At 36.0% G+C, this 27,380-nt stretch overlaps 1 protein-coding gene across 5 annotated transcripts in view; it reads right to left on the bottom strand.

Annotated features, from left to right (window-relative positions):
• LOC124411187 (transcription factor EC) overlaps positions 1-27,380 on the bottom strand; it is a 57,885-nt gene that overhangs the window by 11,044 nt on the left and 19,461 nt on the right. For 4 of the 5 annotated variants that reach the window (XM_046890156.1, XM_046890153.1, XM_046890154.1 and 1 more), the window contains exons 3-4: positions 22,432-22,815; positions 795-984 (exon numbers count right to left, since the gene is read on the bottom strand). In XM_046890156.1, the coding sequence (XP_046746112.1) occupies positions 795-984; positions 22,432-22,815 (574 nt within the window). The remainder of the gene's footprint in view (positions 1-794; positions 985-22,431; positions 22,816-27,380) is intronic. The other variant, XM_046890155.1, reaches the window with a different exon arrangement.

Here is a 27,380-nt window from a genome sequence, read left to right as displayed (position 1 = left end):
TACACATGTGTATCACACAATGTACATATAAAATGTCGTGTAAATATGTGCGCAGATTTATGCTTTCCTTTTTGAAAAAACAAATTTTTTAAATTTATTTATTTATTTATTTATTTTATTTTTTTCGTTTCGTTTTTTCTTACCTCGCTCGAAAAATCAGGTCACAGATTTTTTTTTTACAAACGAAGCGTCTCTCTCTCTCTCTCTCTCTCTCTGTGTCTGTCTTATCTCACTTTAAACGCGATTTGGAAATGCTTTTATTGCCGGAAGTGGATTTTCTTTTTTTTTTTTTTTTTTTTTTTTCCTTTTACCAACTCGAAAAACTTAAGAGTCGCAGAATTTTTGTACAGACGAAACATCGTTCTTCTCTCTCTCTCTCTCTCTCTCTCTCTCTCTATTATTTCACGTTAAACGCGAGTAGAAAATATTTTTATTGCCGCGGTGGGGTAGAAAGAAATAAAAAAAAAAGCAAAAAAAAGCAAAAAAAGAAAGAAAAATATCAATATGCTTTTATTTATAACGAAATACCGAAGATAGTTGTAGCGGTAATAATAATAATAATAATAATAATAATATCAATATTCCATAATTTCAGTTTGTTTCGCAAACAAAATTCAGTCGAATAGAATTTACGTTTGTGTTTTTATTGTTGTTTTGATTGATTGATTGTTTGTTTGTTTGTTTGTTGTTGATGTTGTTTTTTTTTTTTCTTCTTCTTTTTGGTTTCGCTTTTTTTCAATTTCTTTCCCGGCGCGATTGACGTGCGATAAATTTTTGTAAAGCTTATCACTCACTCATATTGTGGTTGTCCTTCTTCTGTCTGTCTTTGGCCAAGGCATGGATTTCAGCGTCTGTAAGAAGAAGCGGTTCTGGTTTTATTTGGAGATCTGGTAAGCTTGACAAACTTCCAGATTGGCTGTCTTTTAGTCCATCACCTAAAGAGCCGGTCTCAAATGAGAGAATATCTTCCAGCAAATCCTCCGCCTGAAACAATAAAGGAAATAAAGAAAACATTAATAAATAAATAAACGTCGGACGTAAAGTCGAGATATTAAAAAAAATCAGTAATAAAAATATGTATAAACACGTGTCGAAACACGTTTAAACGCGATTTGAAATATTTTTTCATCTTTTACAATTTATCGGTATAATAAATTGCGGTTTCATTATTATCGTTGAAATAATTACGATTCGAACTTGACTCTAAAAGTTTTTTCAGAAGTGAAAACAAAGGTTTCGGAAAACTTTTTCTTACGTGTTGATCAGACGGGAATTTTATTTTTTGATAACATTTTTCCTTTTCCTGGAAAATTTTTTATCCAAAAAAAAATTGGTGAAAATCTGAACCTATAAAATACTCAAAGTTCAATAATTTATATGTAATATTATAATCAAACGGATGCAGTTTCATTCAATATTAGATAATAATTTCGTCGTCGGCTTCGCTAATCGTTTTATACTGATATCGAATATTGTAAAAACATATACACACATGTGAATAGCGTACAAAGATTTTTTTAACAGCGGGCTCCGGGCCATCAATCAAACGATAACACGTATTAAATCCGTGCACTAGATTTCTCGACTTATCATTATTATCATTATTTTTCATGTTTTTTTTCATGTTTTTTTTTTTTTCTTAAAGACAGTTATTACATCGCAGATCGTTACTCGAATAATGAAACACACGCACACGTGTCTATAAATGATACCAACAATATCGATATTTCATTCAACTATCCTTTCCTATCACTTTCATCTCTCTCTCTCTCTCTCTTCTCTTTTATTTTTATTCAACTATTATTTTTAGACATTAAAAAAAACTTTGCCCTCTCTTTTATTTCCTCTCGGTGTTTAAATGATTGGGCAGAATCAAAACTTGATTCCGTAATTAAACGATCACTTTTGCGTTGATAATTATTCTTGTACGTGTACGGTAATGACAGGATGATGATTGTCATGTCATTGGCGCTAAATTACAACAACGTTTAAATATTTACTAAAATCATCGATTGTCCTACCTGCGTACCCCCCCCCCCCGGGGATGGGGGCTACCTTTGACAACCCGCAATTCCGATCGTTTCACGTGTATTTAACATCTGCGCTACGACAATATATATATATATATATATATATATATATATATATACATATATATAAAAAAATAAATGTATATACGTATATAAAACTTCTGCAATAAATTAGTCTTGCGAAGTAGACGCGATTGCCTTTACGTAAAAGATTATTACGTAAAGAATATAATGGCTAAGTGCTTTGTGCTCGGATACGAGCAGAAATCCTGACTATTATACTTGAATACCATACTTAAAGCTTATTTTCATTTGGTCGTAAAGATAAGTAAGCCGTAGTGGAAAAAAAAAAAAAAAAAAAAAAAGCAAAAACAACAAACCGGTACAAGTCAGTTTAGCACGAAATCAGAATAGATTTAAAAACACGTATGATTCATGTTTTCGATGAAAAAAAAGAAGGGCGCTCGATTAACCCGCGAAATTCAAAGAGTTAGTATTTTCGTTTGATCAAAACGGTGCGAGAGTTTGCGAGGAGTTTTAAGGTGGGGAGAAATAGAAAAACACAAGCCTAACTCCTGAACGGAAATGTCACCGGTTTAACTTTTCGCGACTTTTATTCGCCGGAGTTTTAATTCCCCCCGACACGTTTGTAAATTAAAGCGAACGCGCGGAAGGTGATAAAATGAGAGAGGAACTGGGAAATTAGTCCCGGCACCGAGTGATCAATTTCGAATCAACGGACACGAGAATACACCAAGAATTTTTTGCAAAATGGGCGGGAAATTTGAATGAAAAAGTAAAGAAATAACCAATAACAATACAAAAAAATAATCCCTCTAACCTAACCTCGCCTAACCTAACCCAATGTAACCTAACCTAACCTAACCTTTTTGAAGGCAAAAATAGGCAATTAAATAACAATCGAGAGAGTATAACTGCGACATTTTATGCAACTCACGCGATCTGAATCTTGGATATTTCGTGCAAGTAATTATACGTAAGGCATAACAACTGCAACCGCACGGTATAAACTTTCCTGCAGAATTAACGAGGCGATGGCGCGGCACGGTTTCAAGGCGTGAGGGTGTATCGCTCGCCTCCAGGTATCGTAATGTTTAGTTTGAAATAATAGTAATTACCAATTGCGAGTTAAACATGCGTCGGAGCGTGCACTCGTCGGTTTGTAAGAAAGTTTAAATGACTCAACGTTGAACGCTAAATTATATTATACGCTTAGGGTCGATTATTTTCAAAAGTAAATAAAAATCACTACATTTCAATTCACCGAGAAATATATAATATTTACACTTGCAATTTATTTATTATTACTATTTATTTATTTATTTATTTTATTCTATTTTTTTACACGTAACCCATAAAGCGAAAAGTATCATAATTTTCGATTATAGAAAATGGATATCAATTTTAAAACTTCAACATGAAAATCTATATACGAAAGAAAATTTTTTCTTACAATAAAATTAGAGTCAAAATTTGTTTGAGCTTGTTTAAATCCAATCTTCTTCGACTTATCGATAATGAATTTGAAATTTTATGTAAACATTTCAAAGAACGAAACAATTTCAAAGAAAATTTACCGATTGATCGTGGAAAAATTAGCAACGTTTTTTTTTTTCTACAATTTTTTAAGACTAGGATCGAATTGTAATTCTGGAGAAGCAAAGGGGGGGAAAAAAAATTACAAAAAAAAAATCCCTCAACACGAAGGAAGGAGAAAAAAGATTTGATACAATAAATCACGCGGAATAAGACGAGAGAGAGAGAGAGAGAGAGAAAATAAATAAAAATAAAAAATTCAAACAAGTTGCGCGCGACGCGAAATACAGCGAGAGATAAAATATCGTATTCACCGTCTGTCTCGTTGTTTGTGTGGCGTTACCGAGAAGTAATTATTGCAACAAGTATGAAGTTACGACGATAAGGATCCCCGGCCGCATCAGCCTGTCATGCGCTGCAGGTATAATTGTTCCGAATGAAAAATACCGAACTTGGATTTGGTTCGAGCGAATTCTGCAAAATGGAAGAGACATCAATTCAAGCTAGCCTCCAGACCACACAATTTTTGATTTGCTTCGTGATTTTATGATTTTTTTTTTTTTTTTTTCTGTTGTACTCGCTCTGAAACATGTTTCTGAATTTTTTCAGATTTTTCGGAACAACCGTTTCTGAGTTGCGATATTTTAAATCCGCAACAACCTGAAGTAAGGACTATTTTAAAAATTCTGAAAAAATTCACAAAAATTTTATGACCAATATAGAACAGTCTCCGGCTCGCGAGAACGTGGTGCAATTTTTTTCACCTAATTAAAACACTAAACCCACGACTTTTATCAGTTCATAAATCCAGTAATACTAGTTTTGAACAGCAAGAATGGAAACAATTTATATTCAAACTTTGAGAATACTTGATTAAATTAATTATTTGATTAATTAAATTAATAAAAAATGGAAAAAATTTGAATTCAAACGGTGGGTTAGAAGATATATTAATTTAATCAAGTATTCTCAAAGTTTGAATTCAAATTTTTTCCATTTTTACAGTTCAAAACTAGTATTGGTAAATCTCTGGATGGATAAAAGTCGTGGGTTTAGTGTTTTGATTAGGTGCAAAAAATAAAAGAAAATTTCGTACCACATTCTGTTCTACGTTAAATCATAAAATTTTTGTCAATTTTTTCAGATTTTTGAAAATGGTCATTTTTTCGGACCTAGAAAATCGTGACTCGGAAACGGTTGTTTCGAAAATTCTGAAAAAAATTCAGAAAAATGTTTCAGAGCAAGGACAACAACAGAAAAAAAATTACAAAGCAAATAAAAAATGTTGTGGTCTCGAGGCTGGCTGAATTGACGTGGACTTCGACCTACGTACACTACTGCTTGACCTCTCGGATTTGGCCGAAAATTTTTTATATGATTCTTCCCACTTTGAAAATCACTAGTTTTTTTTTTTAGAATTTTTTGTACACAGTTCGAATTTCAAAAAATTTCAAAAACCATCTTACTGATCCGACGCAATTTAAGAATATGAAAAATCATGTATCAGATATGAAAAATTTTCAAGCTTAGATCCGAAGTGAGTAGATTTTTTCTTCATACTGTTTTCAAGCTTTTTCCGAAAAAAATAATTGAAAAAAAAAAAAAAAAAAAAAAAAAAAAAAAATCAGAAGCGGGAGTAGTTTTACTTATAGGTACATATATGGATTGTTGCTGAAAATTTTTTTCATATTTCACACGAGATTCTTGAGAATTCCTTCAAATTTTTTCCCCAAGACATTTTTCTTCCTTCTCATTTTGCTGATAAATAAAAAAAAATTTGCAAATCGTAAAATGGTTCTACATAATATGTATATACATAGGCGTATATACTCTTCATACCTCGTATAAAGGAGAAATTCAATAGCGAGTTATTTCAATTCAACTCAGGTCTTCGACCCCTTCTTACAAAATCTATTGTCGCACATACATCGATATAATATGTCGGAGTACGTTCAACGACGATAATTGAGGACGACGTTGCGATATTCAAAAATGAATACGACAATTAGGTATACAGTTCAAAGAAATAGTAATTGGACGTTGTCTGCTACCTGACATATATACGAATATATATATATATATATATATATATATATACATATATACAATATACATGCCACAAAAAACAACAACCACATTAACGGTCATTCGTGTTCCGAAAATCTGACTCTTACTTTTTCACCCTAAAACGAAATTTCGATTTTTCAATTCGAAAAACATTTCGGCTGATAAAAATAGAGTCGACATCATAATATTCCCTAACATCAACCGTTGTAAACAATTTGTAATCCTTTCGTGATTAAAAATCGAATTATAAACAATATAAAGCCGTGACTCATTGACGATGTTAAAAAATTCGTTTCAAGTCGAGTATATAGGTGTATACACACACCTTATTTGAAGAGACACGTGTAATTGTCAAAAATAGGTGTGTAACGACAATAGATTCGTATTGTTGTCATATTAAAATATGATATTCGTGTATAATTTGGCGCCTAAATTTGAATCGGGTTACATATCCAAACCACGTTGCTCTCCACCTCGATTAACGTGTATAAATGCCTGTTATTCTTTTTTATCCGTACTACACGTTCGTCGTATTGCCTGTTACGTCAAGACCGGGTCACACATGTCTCAATATTGTGCCGACGCGACACGTGTTTTTCACACGTTTAGAAACGGGAAACATTATACGTATTTACGAGTATACACTTATTACACACGAAGCGAGTGTCGAAAAACAATTAAAAAAAAATTACAAAAAATACATACATACATAAGTAGGTATAATGAGCATGCAGATCAGTTTTAATTTGTAGACCAGCTACCTATACACTTGATCACCGAAACGAGTTTGAAAAAACGATTTCAAAGATCGAGACAAGATGGAGAAAAAAAAAAAAGAAGTTGACAAAAGTGGTGAGAAAAAAAAATTATAAATATAAATTATATATATATATATATATATATATATGTATATCCCAAGGATTCTAAGGCGTTGATTTTTCTTTTTTTTTTTCTTTGTAATTTATTTGGCTTTTTTCTTTTCTTTTTTTTTTCCTCCTTTTGCTATCGGGCTGGAAAGTTGGAAAATTTGTGTAAGATTTATCAGGTTTTTTTTTTTTTTGTTTGGCATACGGTATAAGAAAGGTGTTGTACAGATATATATATATATATATATGTATAATATATGTACGCAGGAGAAACTCGAATTTCGCAGTTACGCACGACGACGATCTAAATGCGCCACGTGTAACTTAAATCTGCAAAACCGTGCCGCGAATTAATCTGCAATTGTCGTAATTCGATCGGACAACAACTGCAGGTGTTGTAACGCGTTAATGTAACGGTTTCGAACCGCGTTACTCGTCGCATGACAAACCTTTTCTAAATTATAGCGTTACTAACGCTAAAAGGGTGTGTGAAAGTTTTTTTTTTTTTCTTTTTCTTCCCTCCAATCGACTCAAAAATATTTACAACGTATAAAAGTCTATGGAAAAAATTGGAAAATGAAATTTTTCCTTTTTTTCCTTTTTTTTTCCTTCCCTTTTTTTTTTTTTTTTTTTTTTTCAAACACACGTCTTTTTTGGCTTTCGGAAGAAAAATATTCTTAAAGCCAAAAGAGCGTGTGTCAAAATAAAAAAAAATTTAGAAAAAAAAGACAATTTTTTTTTACATAAATTTATACAGTGTGCACATTTTTTTTTTTTTTTTTTTTTTCGTCCGCAGAGCCAAAAAGTCTTATATTTTGAGATACAACATTTTGGCATTAGTAATTACGCGTTGTATGAAAACATAACCTATCTACGAAAGTTTAGACACGATAGATACATCGCGTTCTCGTAAAATGTGAATCAGAGAAGGCTCGATATCAAGGCCAAGATAAATCAAGGCTAAAGCAGATAATGATTCAATTCCACCGTTAAAAAAGAATTGAAAAAAAAAAAAAAAAAAACGAAAATTCTGTTCAGACAAAGATAACTTTTCGTAAATAAATAAATTTACAGTGCGATAAATTTTAATATGTTAACTATACGTGTGCAGTAGCGGAAATATTCTTCCTCGACAAGTTGATAAACAATCTGGGAGCGGGAGCGGAAACTGAGGGGAGAATGGGAGAAAAAAGAAAAATGTTGCACGCCATGTTTTTCCTGTGGAAATTCCAACATGGGGTAAAGGTGGTATAATATTATTTTTTTTTTTCTTTCCTATCAGTTATATACTGAACATGCAGTCTTCGTGAATTCCTAACGACTGTATGGTTCGTTGTCTGCTAAAATTTAATACGCGCTCGCTATGATCTGAGAACAACTGTTTGTCAGGGGGACCAACTCTCTCTAACCTAAAAAATGTTGACAGTTGGGAATCGAGCGCATAAAACAATGTAATTAGAAAACATTTTCTAAGACCGTTGATAAATTAGGTTGTCTCGTTCGAATATACACAGATTTATTCATTTATCTGTGAATTCTGAACTGAAGACTACTGTAAGAATTTTTTGAGGTTACGTAAATCGCGGCGAACTGTCGTCTATATTCATGACGGTTGGTCACCCTGGCAAACAGTTACTTTCGGATCTTGCGTGAACGTATTGAATTTTAGCAGACGATGGAATATGCAGTCGTTAGAAATTCACTCCGTACAAGTATATAATAGAGTGATAATTTTCATCGGAGTAAAAAATAAAACAACGAACATTTCTTTCGGTGGAGAGAATGGAACTCCAAATCACGATTCGAGATCGAATTTTTTCACGGGTTAAAATTCTCCAGAACTGTGAATTGCAGCGTGAAAAAAATGTCGGAGAATTATACAGCTGATACGGTAACTTACGTAAAGTAAAAATAAGTGATAAACGATCGGTTTTTCATATCGGCAGACTGTACGATGATAATTGCTTTGAACAGCGATTCGATCTGCTTCATACCGGAGAATTTCAAGGTTCTAATGCTCTCCAATTCCCAGAAACCGATATTACACTCTTTCAATCAGGTTTGCTGACCTGCCTCCCGGTTACCGCGCACTTAGCCAATGCATCATGCTGAATTACAAAAAAAACTCTTGCGTAGTCCAACGGCGCCTGAGTATCGAAAATTGATCGAAATCACATCCCCTAAGCTGTCGATCCGTCTAGAAAGTGTAGAGTGTGCTGCGGCATTGAATGAATGAATGGATGAATGGATGAATCGGCAGGACTCCGTTTGAATTAAAAGTAAGCAAAATAGAAGAAAACCGTTTAAAAAATCTTCAGCAAGGTTACTTTCGCCAATAATAATGAATACGAATGAAACAACATCCCAATGATATATCGTAGGAATGAATCTGATGAAATTCGAATAACACAAACTAAAATATCAACGATTTAAGAAAAGGTTTTATAATCATGATCCTCGAAACTATCAAACTCCGGTGTTTTTGATCCAATCCAATTATTGGCTATTTTTTCAAACGATTTCTGGAGATCTATACGTTAAACGAAATAAACTTACACGCATGTTAGAATCGAATCAAAACACCAGAGTCTAATCACTTTTAACGTTGTAGTTATAAAACGTTTTTCAAAATTGTTGATACCTTAGCTTATCTTAATCAAATATACTCACGATTTATTTCTATTGCACAGTAAGAATGTCGTTTCATTTATCATTACTGTGATGTATCGCGTTAGCGTATGAGTGTGTGCGTGTGCGAGCGTACCAAACGCGTAGCGTCTACGCGACACAGCTTTGTGCTAATTGAGCGACGGCTGGGTAAGGTCGGCCTATCTCGCGCTCCGGGCAAAGCCCGTAAAGTATATTTGTATTACAACTGAATCACCAATAAACTATAATTATCATTGTTATTGAATAAATAATCGGCGTGCACTTATTTACCTAGTAGCATTACATAACAACTGGCGACGAGGATTATTGAATTCTACGTGTGTGGGCATAGGGCTAAATGTGTTAAAAAGTGCTAAGCCAATGCAAAAGGCAGATAAAAACTGGCTTTATAAAAGTGGAGTGACAAAAGCAGCAATTATAGATGAACTGAATAAAGCAAATATAGAATTTTCTGAAAGCGAAAATTTCGAGTCACTCCGGAAGAAATTAAGAGATTATTACGATGAAGTAAATACTGAAACAGCAGGTATAGCTAATGCCAATGAAACCCTCACGGGTGAGAATACACAGAATCGCGTTGTAAACACCGACAGTGAAGAGGAAGATCCCAACAGTAACAACATGTCGGACAATAAAAGCAGATTAGAATTTATTCTTGGAAAATCAGACTGGCAATTATTTATTGAAAGATTTAAATTCTACATCAAAAGAAGGAAAATCACCGAGGATGGGGACAAAGTAGCCACGCTGATCGACTTAATCGACGAGGAAAGCTTCAAATTGCTCAAACAATTAGTATCTCCGGCAGATGTGGAGACAAAAACTTACGATCAAATAGTCAAAGTTATGACTGACCATCTGCACCCCAAACCTTCGGAAATCATGGAAAGATGTACCTTCCACCAAGCAAGACAAGAACAGCACGAAAACATACAAGAGTTTGCCGCACGATTGAAAAAACTTGCTTTAAACTGCAATTTTCCAGATCTACAAGACACATTGCGCGACCAGCTGGTGTGTGGAATAAGGGACACTGAAACACGAATCAAATGTTTTGAAATTGAGAAAGCCGATTACGATGGAGTTTTAAAAATCGCGCTTGCAAGAGAAAAAGCAGTAAAAGATGCTTCGTCATCTCAAAACGCGTTAGAACATAAAAACGCGAAACAAGAACTTTACCACGTCGATACGAGAAATAAAAAATCGGGAACATCAAGCACGAGCCAAACGAGAGGTGGTCACCGCGGGGGCAGAGGTGCCGGAGGAGCATCAGCCACGTCGAGCGGCACAAATCAGCAGCGTCAAGGCCAAAAGAAGCTAGTGTGTTATTGTTGTGGCAAAGAAGGCCATATAAATAGAGAGTGCCAGTATAGAGATTATGTGTGCTCGTACTGCGTGAAAAAAGGGCACATTGAACGCGCGTGCCGAATTAAGCAAGCAGCAGTAAACACAGCCGCGAAGCAAGAGGTGAAGAATCTCCAAGCAGCAGACGAGGATAGCAGCGATTTCTCGGACGACGATCACGAAAGCGACTTCTTACACCTCAAGGTTACGCGTAATAATTATGAGAGTATGAATAAAAAAAAAACAAAGGTCACGAATGCAAATTTGCACATTAAAAAAATCGATGATAATGAATCGGCATTAGAGCAAAGTAAAAACGCGAATCCTATGTTTATATCGGTTTTAATAAATGAAACCCCGGTTAAATTCGAGATTGATACTGGGACTTACGCTACGGATGGGAGGATTGCAACATTTGCTCAGTACTTCGAAAAACCCCGGCAAAAACACCGTTAACTACTTGGCCTTGGCCACCAAAGGCGTGGAGTCGCATTCATTGCGATTTTGCAGGTCCATTTTTTAATAATATGTACCTCATTGTGATAGACGCACACTCTAAATGGCCTGAAGTAATAAATTTCAAAAATAATACAAAAACGTCGAAGGTCATCGAAAAATTCAAGACACTATTTGCTAATTACGGTTTACCTTTACACGTTCATTTAGACAACGGGCCCCAGTTCAAATACGGATTGAAAGATTGGCTAGAACAAAACGGAGTCCACGTGAGTTTCTCCCCCCCCTATCATCCGGCCACGAACGGCGCGGCTGAAAATTTTGTTCATACTTTCAAAGATAAAGTGAAAAAAATCGTTAAAGGGGGAGAGAGACTCGAAGACGCGATTAATAAATTTCTTCTTGATTACCGTAGCATACCACACTGTACAACAGGACGCAGCCCGGCGTTCTTAATGTTTGGGCGAGAACTGAGAACTCGTTTTGATGTATTAAGACCAGATGTTTCGATGACCGTTGACAGGCAACAAAGAGCACAGATAGTAGCTAGGCGAGGAAATAGGAAGGTAGATGTAAAAGCCGGAGACGATGTCTTGATGGACTCTCACAGGGTTAGGAGTAAAAAACGTGTGCCAGGTAAAGTCATTAAGAAAGTATCGCCCTCGACTTTTATTGTACGCGACGATCAGGGCAGTACACACAAAAGGCACATCGATCAAATAGTCGACAAGAAGAAGCAGACCACTGTACCGAGAAGGTCGCCTCGCTTGAATCCAAATCTTTAAAGAGGCGGAGAATTGTGATGTATCGCGTTAGCGTATGAGTGTGTGCGTGTGCGAGCGTACCAAACGCGTAGCGTCTACGCGACACAGCTTTGTGCTAATTGAGCGACGGCTGGGTAAGGTCGGCCTATCTCGCGCTCCGGGCAAAGCCCGTAAAGTATATTTGTATTACAACTGAATCACCAATAAACTATAATTATCATTGTTATTGAATAAATAATCGGCGTGCACTTATTTACCTAGTAGCATTACATAACAATTACCATCATTGGTGAAAATAACTACATTGCTGTGAATTTTTTAAACAGTGTCCTTTATTTCCAACTTCAGATTCAGAGTCTAGGGCTTAGATCCATTCACAGAAGGATACTTTAGACTTTTACCGACTCTTTACCGACCGAGTGAATTATCACTAACGTTATATGCAATGCCGAACAGGAAGACCCAAAATTGTTTTCTTTTTTTTTTATTTCATGCGAGACTAACGCCAAGAAATCTACACCTGCAACAAGTGATAATTGAACTACATAAACACATTTCCTGATATTATTATCGCGTATAAAAATAAATCATACGTCACTCGGTGGGTAAAAACTGACCGTAGTATCGCCTTAAGGACGTAAATTCGTGTAAGTCGAAATCATGCTAGATCAATGAAAATCATACAAACAGTTTTCACTTTAATTTGAAAAACTTGTGTAAAATTTTCAAGCGGTTACTTTACTTTAAATTTTTCATAACATTAAATCGATCATTATGGAAAAACTTGTCAGGCTAAATATAAAAAATGAAAAGTAAAATAAGAAGGAAAATTTTGCATAAACGCTTGTATAAATGCGAATAAATGATTTCCCCATATGAGTATACAAAGGTAATTCCCAGAGTTTTATCGGTAATTCCATGACAGCGCTGTAACCTTACCGAGCATTAATTTCCACAGATCACTAATACCGCGATTGGCAATTCATCCTTGCGGCATAATGATTGGGTCACGATTGAGAGTGAAGTGTATCCGTTCCATTGGCGATGAAAATCGCGATCATCAGAGGTACGGAAGTAAAGTTGGTTGGTGTGAAAAGGTGTGATATAAAATTCAGGGACAAGTTTGCGATACGTGCGATACTAATAGAGCAGAGCCATAAGCGCCCCCCACCACCATCAAGTTTTTCTTATCAATCATCGAGACAATTGACGTTGTTACGACACACCGTCCGCGTTTTTACTATATGAGATACCAAGGCATTAAACGGCGCCAATTCATCAAGAACTTTGTGACGTGTTATAATACTTTGAAAGTTGTTTTACTTTCGATTATGCGGAGACAATCTCTTGGAAGTCTAACTTGGTTAGGATGCTTCTTCTTCTTCTTCTTCTTCATCTTCTTTAAGACCTTTTCCTTTCGTTTACACTTTTTCATTAATTTCGTTCATTTCCTCGATTCCGGTCTTTCCGACATCCTGATTATAATGCCAATGACGTGGGTTACGATTCCCCGTAAAATCAATTGTGAAAAATATGTTATTATTGCCACCTTATTGGCATCGTGGTTACAGACGCAACCACGACAACTTGTTAAGCAAACTTGTAGATCTTTCTGGGAAATCTGTTAGCTCAACGGGTAAAAGTCGCCTTGCTATACGTGTATAAAATAAATATGCGATATAGGAGAAGAAGAAGAAGAAGAAGAAGAAGAAGAAGAAGAAGAAAACGTAACGAAGAATGGAATGAATTATGAAAGTGAAGGACGTTGAGGAAACTCACCTTGCAACGCCGAGCGATAATATTGAAGACCGGCATCTCTGGTATCATCTGCCCTATAAAACTTCCAGGACGAGGATAAACACCGGGATTTTATGACGAATCACGAAAACCCATTCCACGATATAATAGCACGTTATTCAACTTCACGTGTTGCTCTTGCGCTCTTCTACAGCGAACGATAGCTTCGTTCCCTGATTTCACAAAGTACCAAATCCAACGCCGAGTTGGTTAAGACGAATAGAAAAACGAAAAGGCTTGAAATACCAGCAACGAAATCACGTAAATTTCTACTCCAAGTGTCGCGGGTTCTTTTTCTTTCTATCTTCAACTATCTTGTCCGCACTCCTCGCACAATGCACAGAAACACACTTCACTTGTCATATTTTATCATTGGTAATACCGCGCCTTCTGGTCTTGCTTGCATCATGTCATCGCGGCTGAACGACTCTGATCGTCGTCTTGATTAGTGTCGTATCGTGCATTAAAAAGCGTGAAAAATAATTAGGTTATATTTTCCCGTTTCCAAGAACCGGTCGCAGGCTTCAAGATCCGATCTTAGAATCAATGGTCTGAACGCAGAGATCAATCAATCAATGGAGCCACTTCGATATCGCACAAAGTTTCCTTTTTCTATTTTAGTCACAGGAAGTAACACAGCGTTCGAAATTGGTTTCAAATCGTTTCCAAAAACCGTTCAACAAATACCAGGCAAGCCCAAATGTTTCATCACGTTTAATTGACGATGTGGAAAGAAGACAGTCGGCGCAACGTTAACGAACAACGATGACCGGTAAGACTTGAAACGATTGTAACACGTGCTACCAAACTTTTCCGATAAAAACACTTCCCGATTACGTATTCATTACACACGTATGTTTGTATGTTCAGCAAGCCGAACATTCCACAAACTAGATACAATCCGCAGTAAACTTTCTCGTTATCACTTTATGTCAACTTCCGAGTCCCAAAATCGTGAACCCCAATTACCGAAGGTCCGATGGCCTATCGAACCGGTTTCTTTCCATTTAAGAAGCACCAAGATAAGGCAGGAAAACAAACGGCAAGGCCAAGGACAGGGGGGGGGGGGGGGGGGCGATAAACTGTAGCGTGTTTCGGTTATTTACAAAATCAAATTTATACACTTCACCGTCGATGTTGAAAAGAAAAAAACAAAGTGTCTTCTGGCACAACCACGAAACAACAATAACAACAAGAACAACAACGACGACGAATACGAAAAAATTCACAATTAAAATTTCAACCACGCTTTACCAAGTTTTCCACGAGTCGCAAGAACCGAACGAAAACCGATAATAATATTTCACGTTGTCGCTTCGTCGTCGTCGGCGGCGGGAAGCTGGTAGAGTTTGAAAACGGGGAATAACGGAGGGGCGTAACTCCACGGGCAACGAGTGGTGGTGGGGTAGTGGTGCTAGTGGTGGTGCGAGCGGAGAATGGATTTGGAGGTTAGAAAGAGACGGAGACGGAAGAGAGTCGAGTGATGAACCGCGATCTGCAGGCAAGCTAGCGAGGCAAACGGTGCTAGTCGCATGCTCGTACTATCTAGCATCGGCGACAACGTTGACTACCGTCGTCGCCACCACGGCGGTTAGGCTGCGGCGGGGCCTCAAGGTTTGAAGAGAGCAGCAGCAGCAGCAGCAGCAGCAGCAGCAGCAACAGCAAGAGGAGGAGGAGGAGGAGGAGGAGGAGAAGGAAGGGGGGGGGGGGGGGGAGGCCTTACATAACACACCGCCACCCCCACACTTGGAAAGACTCGAAAACTAACTACGCGTATAAGAAGTCTACGTACTGTGATACTTACACACTTTGATCCTTCGGATACAGGCTTCAACAATTGCTTAATACGTTCACAGCTGTACTGTAATATAATATATATATATATAGTATAGTATACCCTATAATTTCCTCTCACTCTCACTTCATTCTATTTTACTCTCTTAGTCTTTGCTGTTGTTATAGAACGTTATATATATATATATATATATGTATGTATTAACGGGATTACATTATGTATAATTATTATACATATGTAAGCGCAGTCTTTCGTCTGAATTATTTCTTTTATTCTTTTTTTTTTTTTCTTTTTTTTCTGTTATTGTTATTTCAAATGCAGAATAATACCAATTATTGTACATACATACAAGCTTTCTGTCCGTATCCGTAACAGCTAAACGCCCGGTGATAGGCAACCAAAACTACTACGTCTTTTCTGATATTTAGTAAAAATATACTAAATGTAATCTCGGTTGCCTATCTGTGGGCGTTGAGCAGCCTAGTTTCATAGAAAAATTTCAAGTACACCGCATCGTAACATGTATACAATATACGTATAAATATACTAGATTCACTGAGTTTAACTAAGATAACTTGTTCATCGTCTTATGGGTTAATCTTTCAGTTATTGTTGTTGTTGTTTTTTTTTCACCCTGACATTATTCCTGGTATTGGGAAAAAAAAAAAAATTTATCACAGAAAAAAGGAAACAAGAAAAGAAAAGAAAAGAAAAAAAATAACCAATAAAAAGGTGTTTCTCTTCGTTGGTAAAAAAATGTACATAAAATTTGTGTGTGCGTGTGTGTGTGTTGTATTTCACTGACAGGTGTTCAATCAAATATTTTCTCGCCGCGCAACTACGATACGAATTACTGTTGCCACTAAGTAGATATCAAATTAGATTTATTACATCGACGGTCGTTAGAAATTACCTATAGCGAAAAAACTCTAGTTGCGGTATCAAAATACTTGACTGTCAGTTCGCGATGAAATTTATTTAATAGTTCGAGTCATATTTTTTTCCCTTCGCAATTATAAGAATTTAGAATTATATCAGACTCGATATTGTCCATTTACGTAATTAAGCTTCACTTCTCATACGTTTACACACGTACATGCCTTTTGAATAAAGATAGAAAAAAAAGACACTCGCAAAAAAAAAAACTACCGCAATTTTACTCACCATGTGAATTTTCGTACGCAAATGTTGTATTTTCAATTTTTTACTCGAATAAAACGAGAATAAAATTTAAAAAAAATAAAACATACACGAAGACACTGTCTTGTCTTTTCAATGTCTGATTATATATTATTCACGCTATATACTTAATTTCTATATCCTGTATCATAATTTCCAAGTGATACACGATCATTGATATAATTACAACCGTTGTATAAAAATACGTTCGCAGATTATAATCGCGTCAACATTACGGCGAACGAAATTGAATTCAAGTAAGAAAAAAAATACAAAAAAAAAAAAAGCAAAGGATGGAAAAAATGTTTGAAAAGCAAACGACGTACGATGGACGCAAAAAAAAAAAAAAAAAAATTGTGATAATAATTAGAGGTCTGATATACCTATAAAATATATAATATTTATTTATTTATATATAGAGAAATTTTTTTTTTTTTTTTTTTTTTTTTCGCTGTACGGTACGAAACAAGGCAATAAATCCCGACTTTATGAAGGCATCGAAATACTGATAAAACAAATTATTTAACGTGTCAAAGACGCGTTAATCCCCCCCGCTGTACAAAATCAGATTGATGTATGGCTGTTGTACATAATATATATATATATGTTACATATTCATACGTATACATATAAAAAAAAAAAAAAACAACATATTATATACAATGAAATACGTAGATTACGTTGTATTACATTCTACATGTATGTACGTCGCAAAAGGCTTCATAATGCTATGCGTGTGAATATGATGTACACACACGTCGTGCGGCCGGAACGCCTATTAATACCACAATAAGCGTGTATGGATGTGAAAACTCTTGTGAACGCTCTCTCGACGATTATACATATATATATATATAACTGCGACTCACAATCAACTACGTTACGTTTCTCGAATGAATTGAGCCGTTGCCAATTTGGGGACAATAAAAAAAATTTCTCCAATTAACATTAACATCAAGGGATGTGAAAAACAAAAAGAGAAATTATATCATTATTACATATGATACACGGTGCGTGAGTGTCCCGAAAGAAATTGTTATTACTATTATTATTGTCATTACAGTTTTGACCGCGATATTAATTATTCATTATTACAGGTTACACGACGCTAGTTTGCATTGCAAACCTTAAAAATCGACACTCGGTCGTTCACCACACGTAATGCATAACTTATATCGCCCACGTTGTAATAAAATGACAGAAAAATTTTTATACACGCATTACACAAAATTAATTCTATATATGTATATAAAAATTTTCAACGAATTATGAGATAATTTTTATTTCGTTCAAGAATTTCTGTTATATATTCGAAAGAAGAAGAGAAAAATACCAAAAACCATCGCCGGTTATATAACAATTTTCAAATCCGAGAGATTGGAAGATGTCGACGAATCAGCGAATAATACGCCATATTCCGAAGCTCAGCGAGTGTGGCTAATGGTCGAAGCGAACGAAGTTACAAAACGTTTCAAAAAGCTAACGGTGATTGGTAGGTTTAAAATCGTTCGAATTTCAAATCCGTAAACCGATATTCGATATCTTATAGCTGTGCAGTGAGACGATTGAAGAGGTTTTTTATTTTTTTTCATTTTTTTTTTTTTTTTGCTCTCTTTCTCGAGAAAATCAAACAGCTCGTCGTACCTTTTTTTATTTTATCGGAGATGTAGAATTCTGTCTCTTTTCTCACAATTGAATTGAAAAAGTTTAAACTATACCAAGTGATTGAAAAGAACAAACCCGCATCTTTTAAGGGGAGTTAACGACTGAACGGGTCAATATATATATATATATATATATATATATAGATGTGGAGAATACTCGGTTATTCGATCCTAGTCTAATGTTCCTCGACGTCGAGGATCAAGAGCACGATCATTTTACGAGAAGAAATACTCGTATGGATGTATTAAAGAAAGAGAAGAAAAAACTTATTAATAATGATAACCATGATAATAAAAAAAAGTAAAAAATTTCCGATGAAGACGATATTATCATAAATTTTTGAAACTACAGTACCAACAATATTCCTGTAGTAGTAGTAGTATAATCTATAAAATGAGTTGACCTTCGCGTTCAAGCCTTTAAACGACGAAATCTAATAATTGGCCATAAATACCTGCGAGGTAGATAAATTTAAGGTTATGTATAGTATGAGATAAATAACAGAATCCCATCGTAAATGTTCCATTCTGAACGACTGGCGGCGTGAAGTTTTCGATTGAAATATTACGCACTGGGTTCCCCGCATATATTATACCTACGGGTACATACCTACCTATAATTCCACGTGATGGTTGAATGATATAATACGCTTCACTTTCCTCCTTGCCCTCGATGTATGAAATAAAAAAAATTCAGTCTGGAGTCCGTAATTCTCAAAGGATAATTTTTTATCATTTGAACGTTCTTCGATCCCAGCAGTATTTACACTTGTTAATATCCGAAACTCTGCAGGATAACGTCGTCAGGACTCGTTGAACGATAAGTTTTTACGTTTATTTTTATGTTAAATTAAACGGTATGTGTATATATATATATATATATAAAAAGCTGCAGAGATTGGAAGGGGGCTGAAGTGGATTGAGACGACTCACGTAAGTCATGAAGAAGAAGAAGAAGAAGAAGAAGAAGAAAAAGAAAAAGACAAAGTAGTATAAGAACACGAATAAGACGAACGACGTAACGAGCTACAATAAACTAATTGACTCCCAATTCCGACTAGGCATAAAACGAGCCTCGGTCCTGGTCTAACTACCGGCTCAGGATCCTCCCGTTACAAGATGACCATCAGGGTCGTGTGAAAGGTTCAAAAGTTTATTACAACCCGTGCCGGTCTCGCTGCCGTGGCGATAAACACATCCGTGTGCAGCTGCATCACGCACTGTTCAATTAACGTAACGCGCTAATCGTGCAATCCTCCTCAATTCGCTGATTAACGTCATACAAGTACAATCAAACGTTTCTATTCAACCGAAAAACGTTTCAAACTCTTCTTCGACGTGTTCCGATCACATGACCTAACCTAACCTTGGTGAAAAAAAGAAAATTAACAAAATCTCACCTGAGGAAGGTCAATATTAGTGTACTGAAATAAGTGCAGGGAATATGTGTAGTAGTTGTACTTCGTATAGTAGAAACAGTACGTTTCACTTTGATTCCAAAATGTTTAAATTAGGCAATCGAGTCGCGATGATGATTTTCCCATATTTGAAAGCATAATTTGCAATATCTGAGTGAACAATGGTCCGAATGACTTGAAATTTGGACACAGCATTCATTTTTTCAACATATAAGTGTACACGAAAACTGGTTCGAATATCTCGATGGGTAAAAAAGTTTCGAATTTGAATACTCGCCGCGCGTTGACGCGAAGCAAGCATCTTCGAGGTCGTCGATTCTCGGCAAGTTTTTTCACTATCCTGACATGACCTAGCCCTAACGAGGGTGTTTGGTTAGTCGGCAAGATAAATCAAGCCGAATACTCGAAACTCTAGGCATTTAGTGGTAAGAGGAGTTTCTTGTGGCCAGACGATCTATCTGCAATGAGAAAGAGAGAGAGAGAGAGAGCAGCGGCGGCAGCAGCCATAAGTGTGTGTGTGTGTGTGTGTGTGTCATGTGTGTGTAGAGCTTGATGTAACTCCGAACTTCGAGTAGGTACAGATTGGCCCGTTGCTTGCATACCCTTATGCCTACACACTACTCGAGACTTGAGCAAAGTTTATTTAGATATCAAATCGCGGAGCTTATACCATTCGATAAACATCTAAAACATCCAGTAAATACGAATCGACATATATATCAGGTGTGTACATGAAGGTTGTGTGCACAGGATACAATATCTCGGTATTGTTACAGTCATGATATATCGATGAATGGATTTTTATCCGCATGCCGGAGATATTCGTTATCTAAAATTTACTCTCTATTTATGAGAGGCCCAAATTTGGGAACCCTCGCGATAAAAATCGGATGAAGAATTTCCGAGCTTGGAATCCATCAGAAAAAAAGTATGATATCGTCGGAGACGGCATTCGTTTATTTTATGGTCATAATCAACGTCGACTTCCGATTACTAATTACCTAAAACCATACGAAACTGCTGATTAATGCCTGACGTGTACGATACGCCCCTTATTGTTAGTCTCAACTCTCGTGTTGGACAACCGAGCATCCCGTTTGGTCTAGAATGGAAACTGGTGTTTCGCTGTGCTATAGCGTCTCACTTAAGGAAGGCGCTGAACGGTTATTGGCTCAATATTAATATCGACAGTTAACGCGTGTGCACACGAGGGTGCGATTTCACCGCGAATATATTCCACTTCGAAAATACAAGATACGCTTCGTTGGATGATTGTTAATAATATTGGTCAAGGATTTGAGAGCGACCCAAATTACATCGTTTCGTTTTATGAACATTCATTGGCGAGACAAGAACAAAAGAAGAAAAAGCCACGCTAATTGTGCTTCGATCTAATTATAATTTATCCACTACTCACTAGATTCTAATGGTAAGTAAGTGTGCAGACTTGATTAATGTAGCCGCTTGGAAATCGACATCGAAGCAACAAATTGCTCTGCATGGCTATTCAAACCTTCATGGACACACGAATTATGGCTACACGGTCACCCTTGTGTGTTTGACTTAAATTTCTATCCACGCGTCAAGTGGCGACGAATTTTCGTTACAATATTTTTACCAAAAATTAGCAACAATCGGTCCAAGAAGAATTCCACGTGTATATATATATATACACGTTGCGGGTAATATATGTCTCTCCGTTTGAGAATGTAATTAGGATTTCCTCTTCACCCAAGGAATGGTTAACGTCTCGTTGTTAAAAAAAGATCTCGTTTCAGTAACGCTTCTTTCTTACACAAGCCTGCATGTATATATATGTATATAGGTATGTGTGCAATTTCGTGTTTCTCATCTGAAAAGCTCCGTATTACCGTACAAGAAATACGTATATATGTGTGTCCAAAGACGAATCAGGGTTGCCTGGAAACCGTACCAATTCTCACGTATTCTATACACACGTCGTATAACCCAAGCATCGAAGGCCGTCGTGACATACCTATAATATATATTTTTTCAATTTATTTCCTTCGTCCATTTTGTTCCCGCTTTGGCCACGTTTTTCGGCTGTAACTTCACAATTGTCAATCCTAGCCACTCAGGACCGAAGGAAATCGAATTCAGACAATGAGAAAACGTACGTGAAAACAAGATAAATGGAACGTGATTCGCGAGTGGCAAAATTTTTTTTGCAATTCGTGTTTTGTTTTTTTTTTTCATCTTTTCATCACGATAGATCGTGCGATAGATAGATTAGGTTTCGCGATTCCATATTTTCGGTTTCTAAAAAATGTCCACCGTTCCATAACATTTTGACTTTTCAATATATTTCATCCTTCTGCATTTCGAAAATTCTATATAAAACATATTTTCTCACATTTGAAAAATTCCACCAATTCGTGATCAGTACAATACTTTGATTATTCTAAATTTTTACCCCCCACCCCAAAATAGTAATATTCCGTTCAACTTTTGTGTTTATAAAAATTAAAATGACGCTCCAAATTATATTCCATCCGTTTTGAAGCTTTTTTTTACATCATTGATGTATATGAAAGAAAAATAATGTACCTAATCGAAACAGAATAACGCGTTAAACACGTTATACCGCAGGGTATAATTTCGGTAAAACTACATTGGAAACATTTGTTCAAGTTTCCTCAAAATTAGGAAAAAATCTCCCGAGTCCTCACCGTAATTCTTTCAAGATCCAAAAAAAAATACAAAATACAAAATCCCCGACTGTTCCAGACTTTTCAGGTTCACAGGTCGAACCGCACCCTTGTAATAATTCCGAAACAATATGCAACATGTGAAATTGACTCACCTCCGAGTTGGTCGTAGCGACGCTCGAAAGTCCGGGTGACATGGCGCCAGTGCCAATATCGGGACTAACGGCATCGGCGTGCCCCTGAGGGAGGAGGGCGGGTCCTCTGGGGTAGGAGGCGAGATGAGGATGCTGTGGCTTCGGCGGGTTGTGAGGGGGCGCACTGTGCACCATGGGGGCGGCTATGGGGGCGACAACGTGCTGAGGCGGGGGCCCGGTGTCGAGGGGTGTGACGCACCCTCCGCCCTCACTGCCCTGGCTCGTCGGCATTCCGGTTGCATCGGCGTCGCCGCCTCTGAAGGACTCGTGGAGGTACTGCCGGACCTGGTTCTTCTGCTTCTGGACGACGTGGTAGCGTGTCGGGTTCTCAAGCAACGTCCGTACCTGAAAAGAGTGAAGTAATGTAGTATCGAAAGAAGCAGAAATTTCACTCTAAGATGTATGAATTGAACGATTGTGTCCCAATGAAGATTTTTCCATATTTAGAAGCATAATTTGCAATATCTCGTCGAATAATGGCCCGAATGACTTGAAATTTGGATATAACATTTATTTTCCGAAGTTGTATGCGAAGACGAAAGCTGGTCAGAATATCTTTGAAGATTAATAAGTTTTGATTTCGCGTCCTTGCCTAAAGAGGGTGAAATATAGTACCGAAATAAGCGAACGACCAGAATACGTAGTACTTCGTATAATAAAGAACTAATATGGCAAAATTTCACTCTAATATGTATGAATTGGACGATTGTGTCCCAATGAAGATTTTTCCATATTTAGAAGCATAATTTGCAATATCTCGTCGAATAATGGCCCGAATGACTTGAAATTTGGATATAACATTTATTTTCCGAAGTTGTATGCGAAGACGAAAGCTGGTCAGAATATCCTGAAAGATGAGTAAGTTTTGATTTCGAGTCTTTTCCTGAAGAGGGCGAAATATAGTAAAGGATTTTTTCACCAGGCCTTGAAATATATATTATAATTAACGATACATTTAAGCAGCCACATTTGAGAATTTGAGAATTATTTCTTTTTTTGCATAATATTCATCCGTTATTAATACCGTTTATATTCGATCGATCAACACGGATCACGAGTTACATACATTGATCGTTAATTAAATATCACCGTTTTGACAACAGCTGTGATTGCTTGCTCGTACCCGTGGCCTTGTATACTGTATTATGTATAAACAAAGATAATATTATTTAGGGTGTAGACGAATTTCTTCCGCCCCACCCGCCAAATCAACTTCAAATAATTTTTTAAAAATGACCCAATTTTTCAGATTTTTACCTTAACTCCAAAATAGTCGGCACTGTGATTGAAAACTTAGGTCAAGAAATTTTTTTTTTTCATGTTTTTTTGAATTGTTATAAATTTAAAGTATTCATCCACTCAAACTATTTCAGGCCAATTTACCATATCCTGATGAAAATGGACCTTTCGAAATAAAAAAATTTTTTTTTTTTTAGCGTTTTGGTAAAATTTCGGTGAATTTGTTCAAGGTAGAAGAAAAATTAATTAATTTGGTGGTAAAAATCACAAAAAGTAATAACCGGCTAGGGGGATCGTTGTGCCCCACCCTCCTCTATATACTCGTATTATTCGAAAAAAAAAAAAAAAAACGAAGTACCAGAAAAATGTTGAAATAGACGCCTACAGATATAAATAAAAAGGGAAATGTAAATATTGCAAATATTCGTCATAGAAGTCGAGGAAATTACGCACAACCCTCAGTGATGACGCAGGTCGATGAATAACGACGCAACGCCACTGGCGGTGGCAATTATCTTAGCAGTCGACGCGATCATTTACAACGCAACATTATCAATATAGGTGTTATATAGGGGATTCCGTCTCAATTCGACGAATGAAAAACTCTCACCACTTTTGATTCGCTTGACGATTTTTTATACGATTCTACGCTCGCAAAAAAGCACTTTTCAATTTTTTCACATTTTTCCCTTGTACCTATATAACCGTTAATATTATATGATTATTGAAACACATAAAAAAAATCGGTCCTTTTCAAAAATCTGAAAAAATTCTCAAAAATCTGCTTTTTTTTTATACATACATACGCACGTATAATACAAGAACACCGAAATTATTTGACTACCAACGATAGCACGTTTTATTATTATAAATGTTTTTAATTTCTTGTCACCTCGATCTGCGATCTAAAATTGAAATTTTTGTCAAAAATGCAAACAAAAAAATATGGAGATAAAAAAGTAAAAAATCTGTTCTGATAATTAATGAGATGAATGTTCCAAAATTTTCCTGAAACTATAAATATAAAGCCCTAAAAACTGAAATTGCTCTAAATGTTTTCATTTTGTAGAAAAAAAAAAATAAAATAAAATAAAACTCTTATTACTATTTACACGATAATAATACATACAATAATATATCTGTACAATTATATGCGGGTATAAACGAATCGCGAGTGATCTGATAATTAATAACCGTGTATAGTACTCGACGTTATTTGTTTTGTGTTCTTTTTAACACGCACCGATCTATGATACCGGATGAAAGTTTATCACAACGATAGAATGTTCCTTTTCATTTTCTCAGACATGTTTTTCTTTTTTTTTTTCCTCGTGCAATTAACGCATATCTTTGCGTATGTATACACAAATAAGATTAAAATATTACACGATGATAAAAGTAATGATAAAAACCTACGTGCAGCAAACGTATACACGTATTACGACGGAATTTCGAAAGCTTGAGGAAAAAAAAAAAAAGAAAAAAAAAACGGGCGACAAATTTGAAAACGAAACCGGTGAAAATATCATCAAGATAAAAACATCGCCGATAAAATGATACAAGAAAATTATGTCGAATGTTTGAATACCTAAACCTAATAATACTATAGGTTTGAATACCTACAACCTAAAACTAATTTATCTTTACAAGGCAGGAAGAACCCCACAACTGAATCTACGGGAAGATATTATATTAACGAGATAGAACAAAAGTATCGAACGGTAGCGATACATACACTTAAGTACGAGGTATGAAAGGAATATTTGTGCGTTGTAAACAATTAGCTCGATTCTTTTGCGTGCGATAATGCGTGTAAAATTGAATTCAAACGGTTGACACAATGTCGCAATGTTTTTTTTCTACGGTTAACCGGAGGAATATAATAAATAATATAATGGCTGCTATGCGGCATCGCGGATTGTTGCTGAATGTCGATACAATTATATCAATTACCGACTCGAATTTGTCGTGAAATAAAGAGAAATAACGAACATATACATATAGGAAAAGAAAATGTGTTATTATTTTTTTATTTTATTTTTTTTTTTTTGCAAAAAAATCTGTGGATATTCAGGCATACGCCTTCTCGTCAAACTTCAAACGAGTTGTGTGTCAATTGTTTCAATGAAAAAAAGCAAAAAACGAAATACAAAGATTCACGCGACATTATTTACACGGTTCGTTTCGACATTGGAAACTGGTAGTTATTCATGAAGAGTTGGAAAAAAAAAAAAAAAAAAAAAACCTAGCCTAACCTTAAAAAAAGGCTTCAGACGTTTGTTCGTCCTGAAAAAAAGTTAAGAAATTCATCTTTACGAGCAGAGAGAAAAAGTCAACCGCCTCGAACGTTTTTCAATCGGATCAAACTGTACGTGTGTATTTTTGATGTTGTTCCTTTTTCTTTTTCAGCTTTTTGTTGTTGTTTTTTTCTTTTTGGCTGTTTTTCCATTCGGATTAATTGTACGATATACTAACTCGGCGGGGATATAAAAACGTGAGTGAGAGAAACAAAATACACGGATTCTAAGAAAACAAAAAATATGAATCACGATCGCGCGAAGGAATTGATTCTTACAAAAATTGGTAAAAATCCCTGAAAAAGAATATACAACAAAGATGCAACTATTTGCAGAGAATAAAAAATGTCGAAACGGGAACCCGAACAGCGAACGAAGCACATGCTGTGCGATACGAAATTCGTAACTTAAAATACAGGATTTTTCAACGCGGAATACATAACCTCAACATATTATCCATCTCACGTTCCATACGAAATGTGAAAAGTGCATTGAATGTATAGAATTTTGTACGAGCAACGAACGAACTGTCCTAAAAATGGAACAGAGCCCCGAAGCTACTCGCGTTCTTTGTTTCGCCGATCTTTTTGTTTCTTCAAACGAAACGACATAATTACGAAAAAAATTATCGATCCCATGTAGCTGTTCGGTATAAACAACGAATACATATTCCGCGGCATTTTCAACCGTCTTGGCTCATTCGTACGAGTTTTTTTTTCAATTTTTTTATTATAAAAACAAGGCCAAGGCACGAATATATGTGTATATATAAGAAGAAAATTTTAAGTACGTACAGGTATGTATACTAGACTGTTTCAGGTTATGATCATAAAAACAAAATAATTTCCGTTAGAACAAGATTTGAACACTAGTTTATGGCGAGGAAAAAATTCCACGAAGATATTGGAATGAGTTGACATACTTTTATTGTGAAAAAAAAAAAAAAAAATTCTCTTCTTCGTTATTCCGATGGTATTGAATCATAAGTGACGCGGTGCGATTCTTAGACTAAAAGGAAAAAGAAACATTGTGTAATGGAGGAGAAAAAGAAAATTGTTCCGCGTGTGATTCCTATCTGCGGAATCGAATGGTTTATATATTATCGTACACAAATAGTACCTGTTACATTAATAATAATACCGTGGCGTGATGGAGGGGGGAGATTCTATGAAAAAGTTCCAAGACTAGAAACTCGAGTTACCAGGTGAGAACTATCACGAATCCGGTCGATAACCGCGATGCAAAAAAATAAAAGGGAGCTGAGAAGCGAGTGAAACGACGTTCGAGATGCTTCCGCCATCTCTGGGCGAGCGAGAGAATTAAGAATAAGGCACGTGGGTGTCGCCAGTCGGTACAGGTGAGACAAAAAGCGCG

Source organism: Diprion similis, chromosome 10 (assembly GCF_021155765.1).
Source record: "Diprion similis isolate iyDipSimi1 chromosome 10, iyDipSimi1.1, whole genome shotgun sequence".
In the NCBI taxonomy this organism is placed as follows: Eukaryota; Metazoa; Arthropoda; class Insecta; order Hymenoptera; family Diprionidae; genus Diprion; species Diprion similis.
Note: the sequence above shows the minus strand (reverse complement) of the source record. Positions and strands in the feature narration are given on the sequence as shown.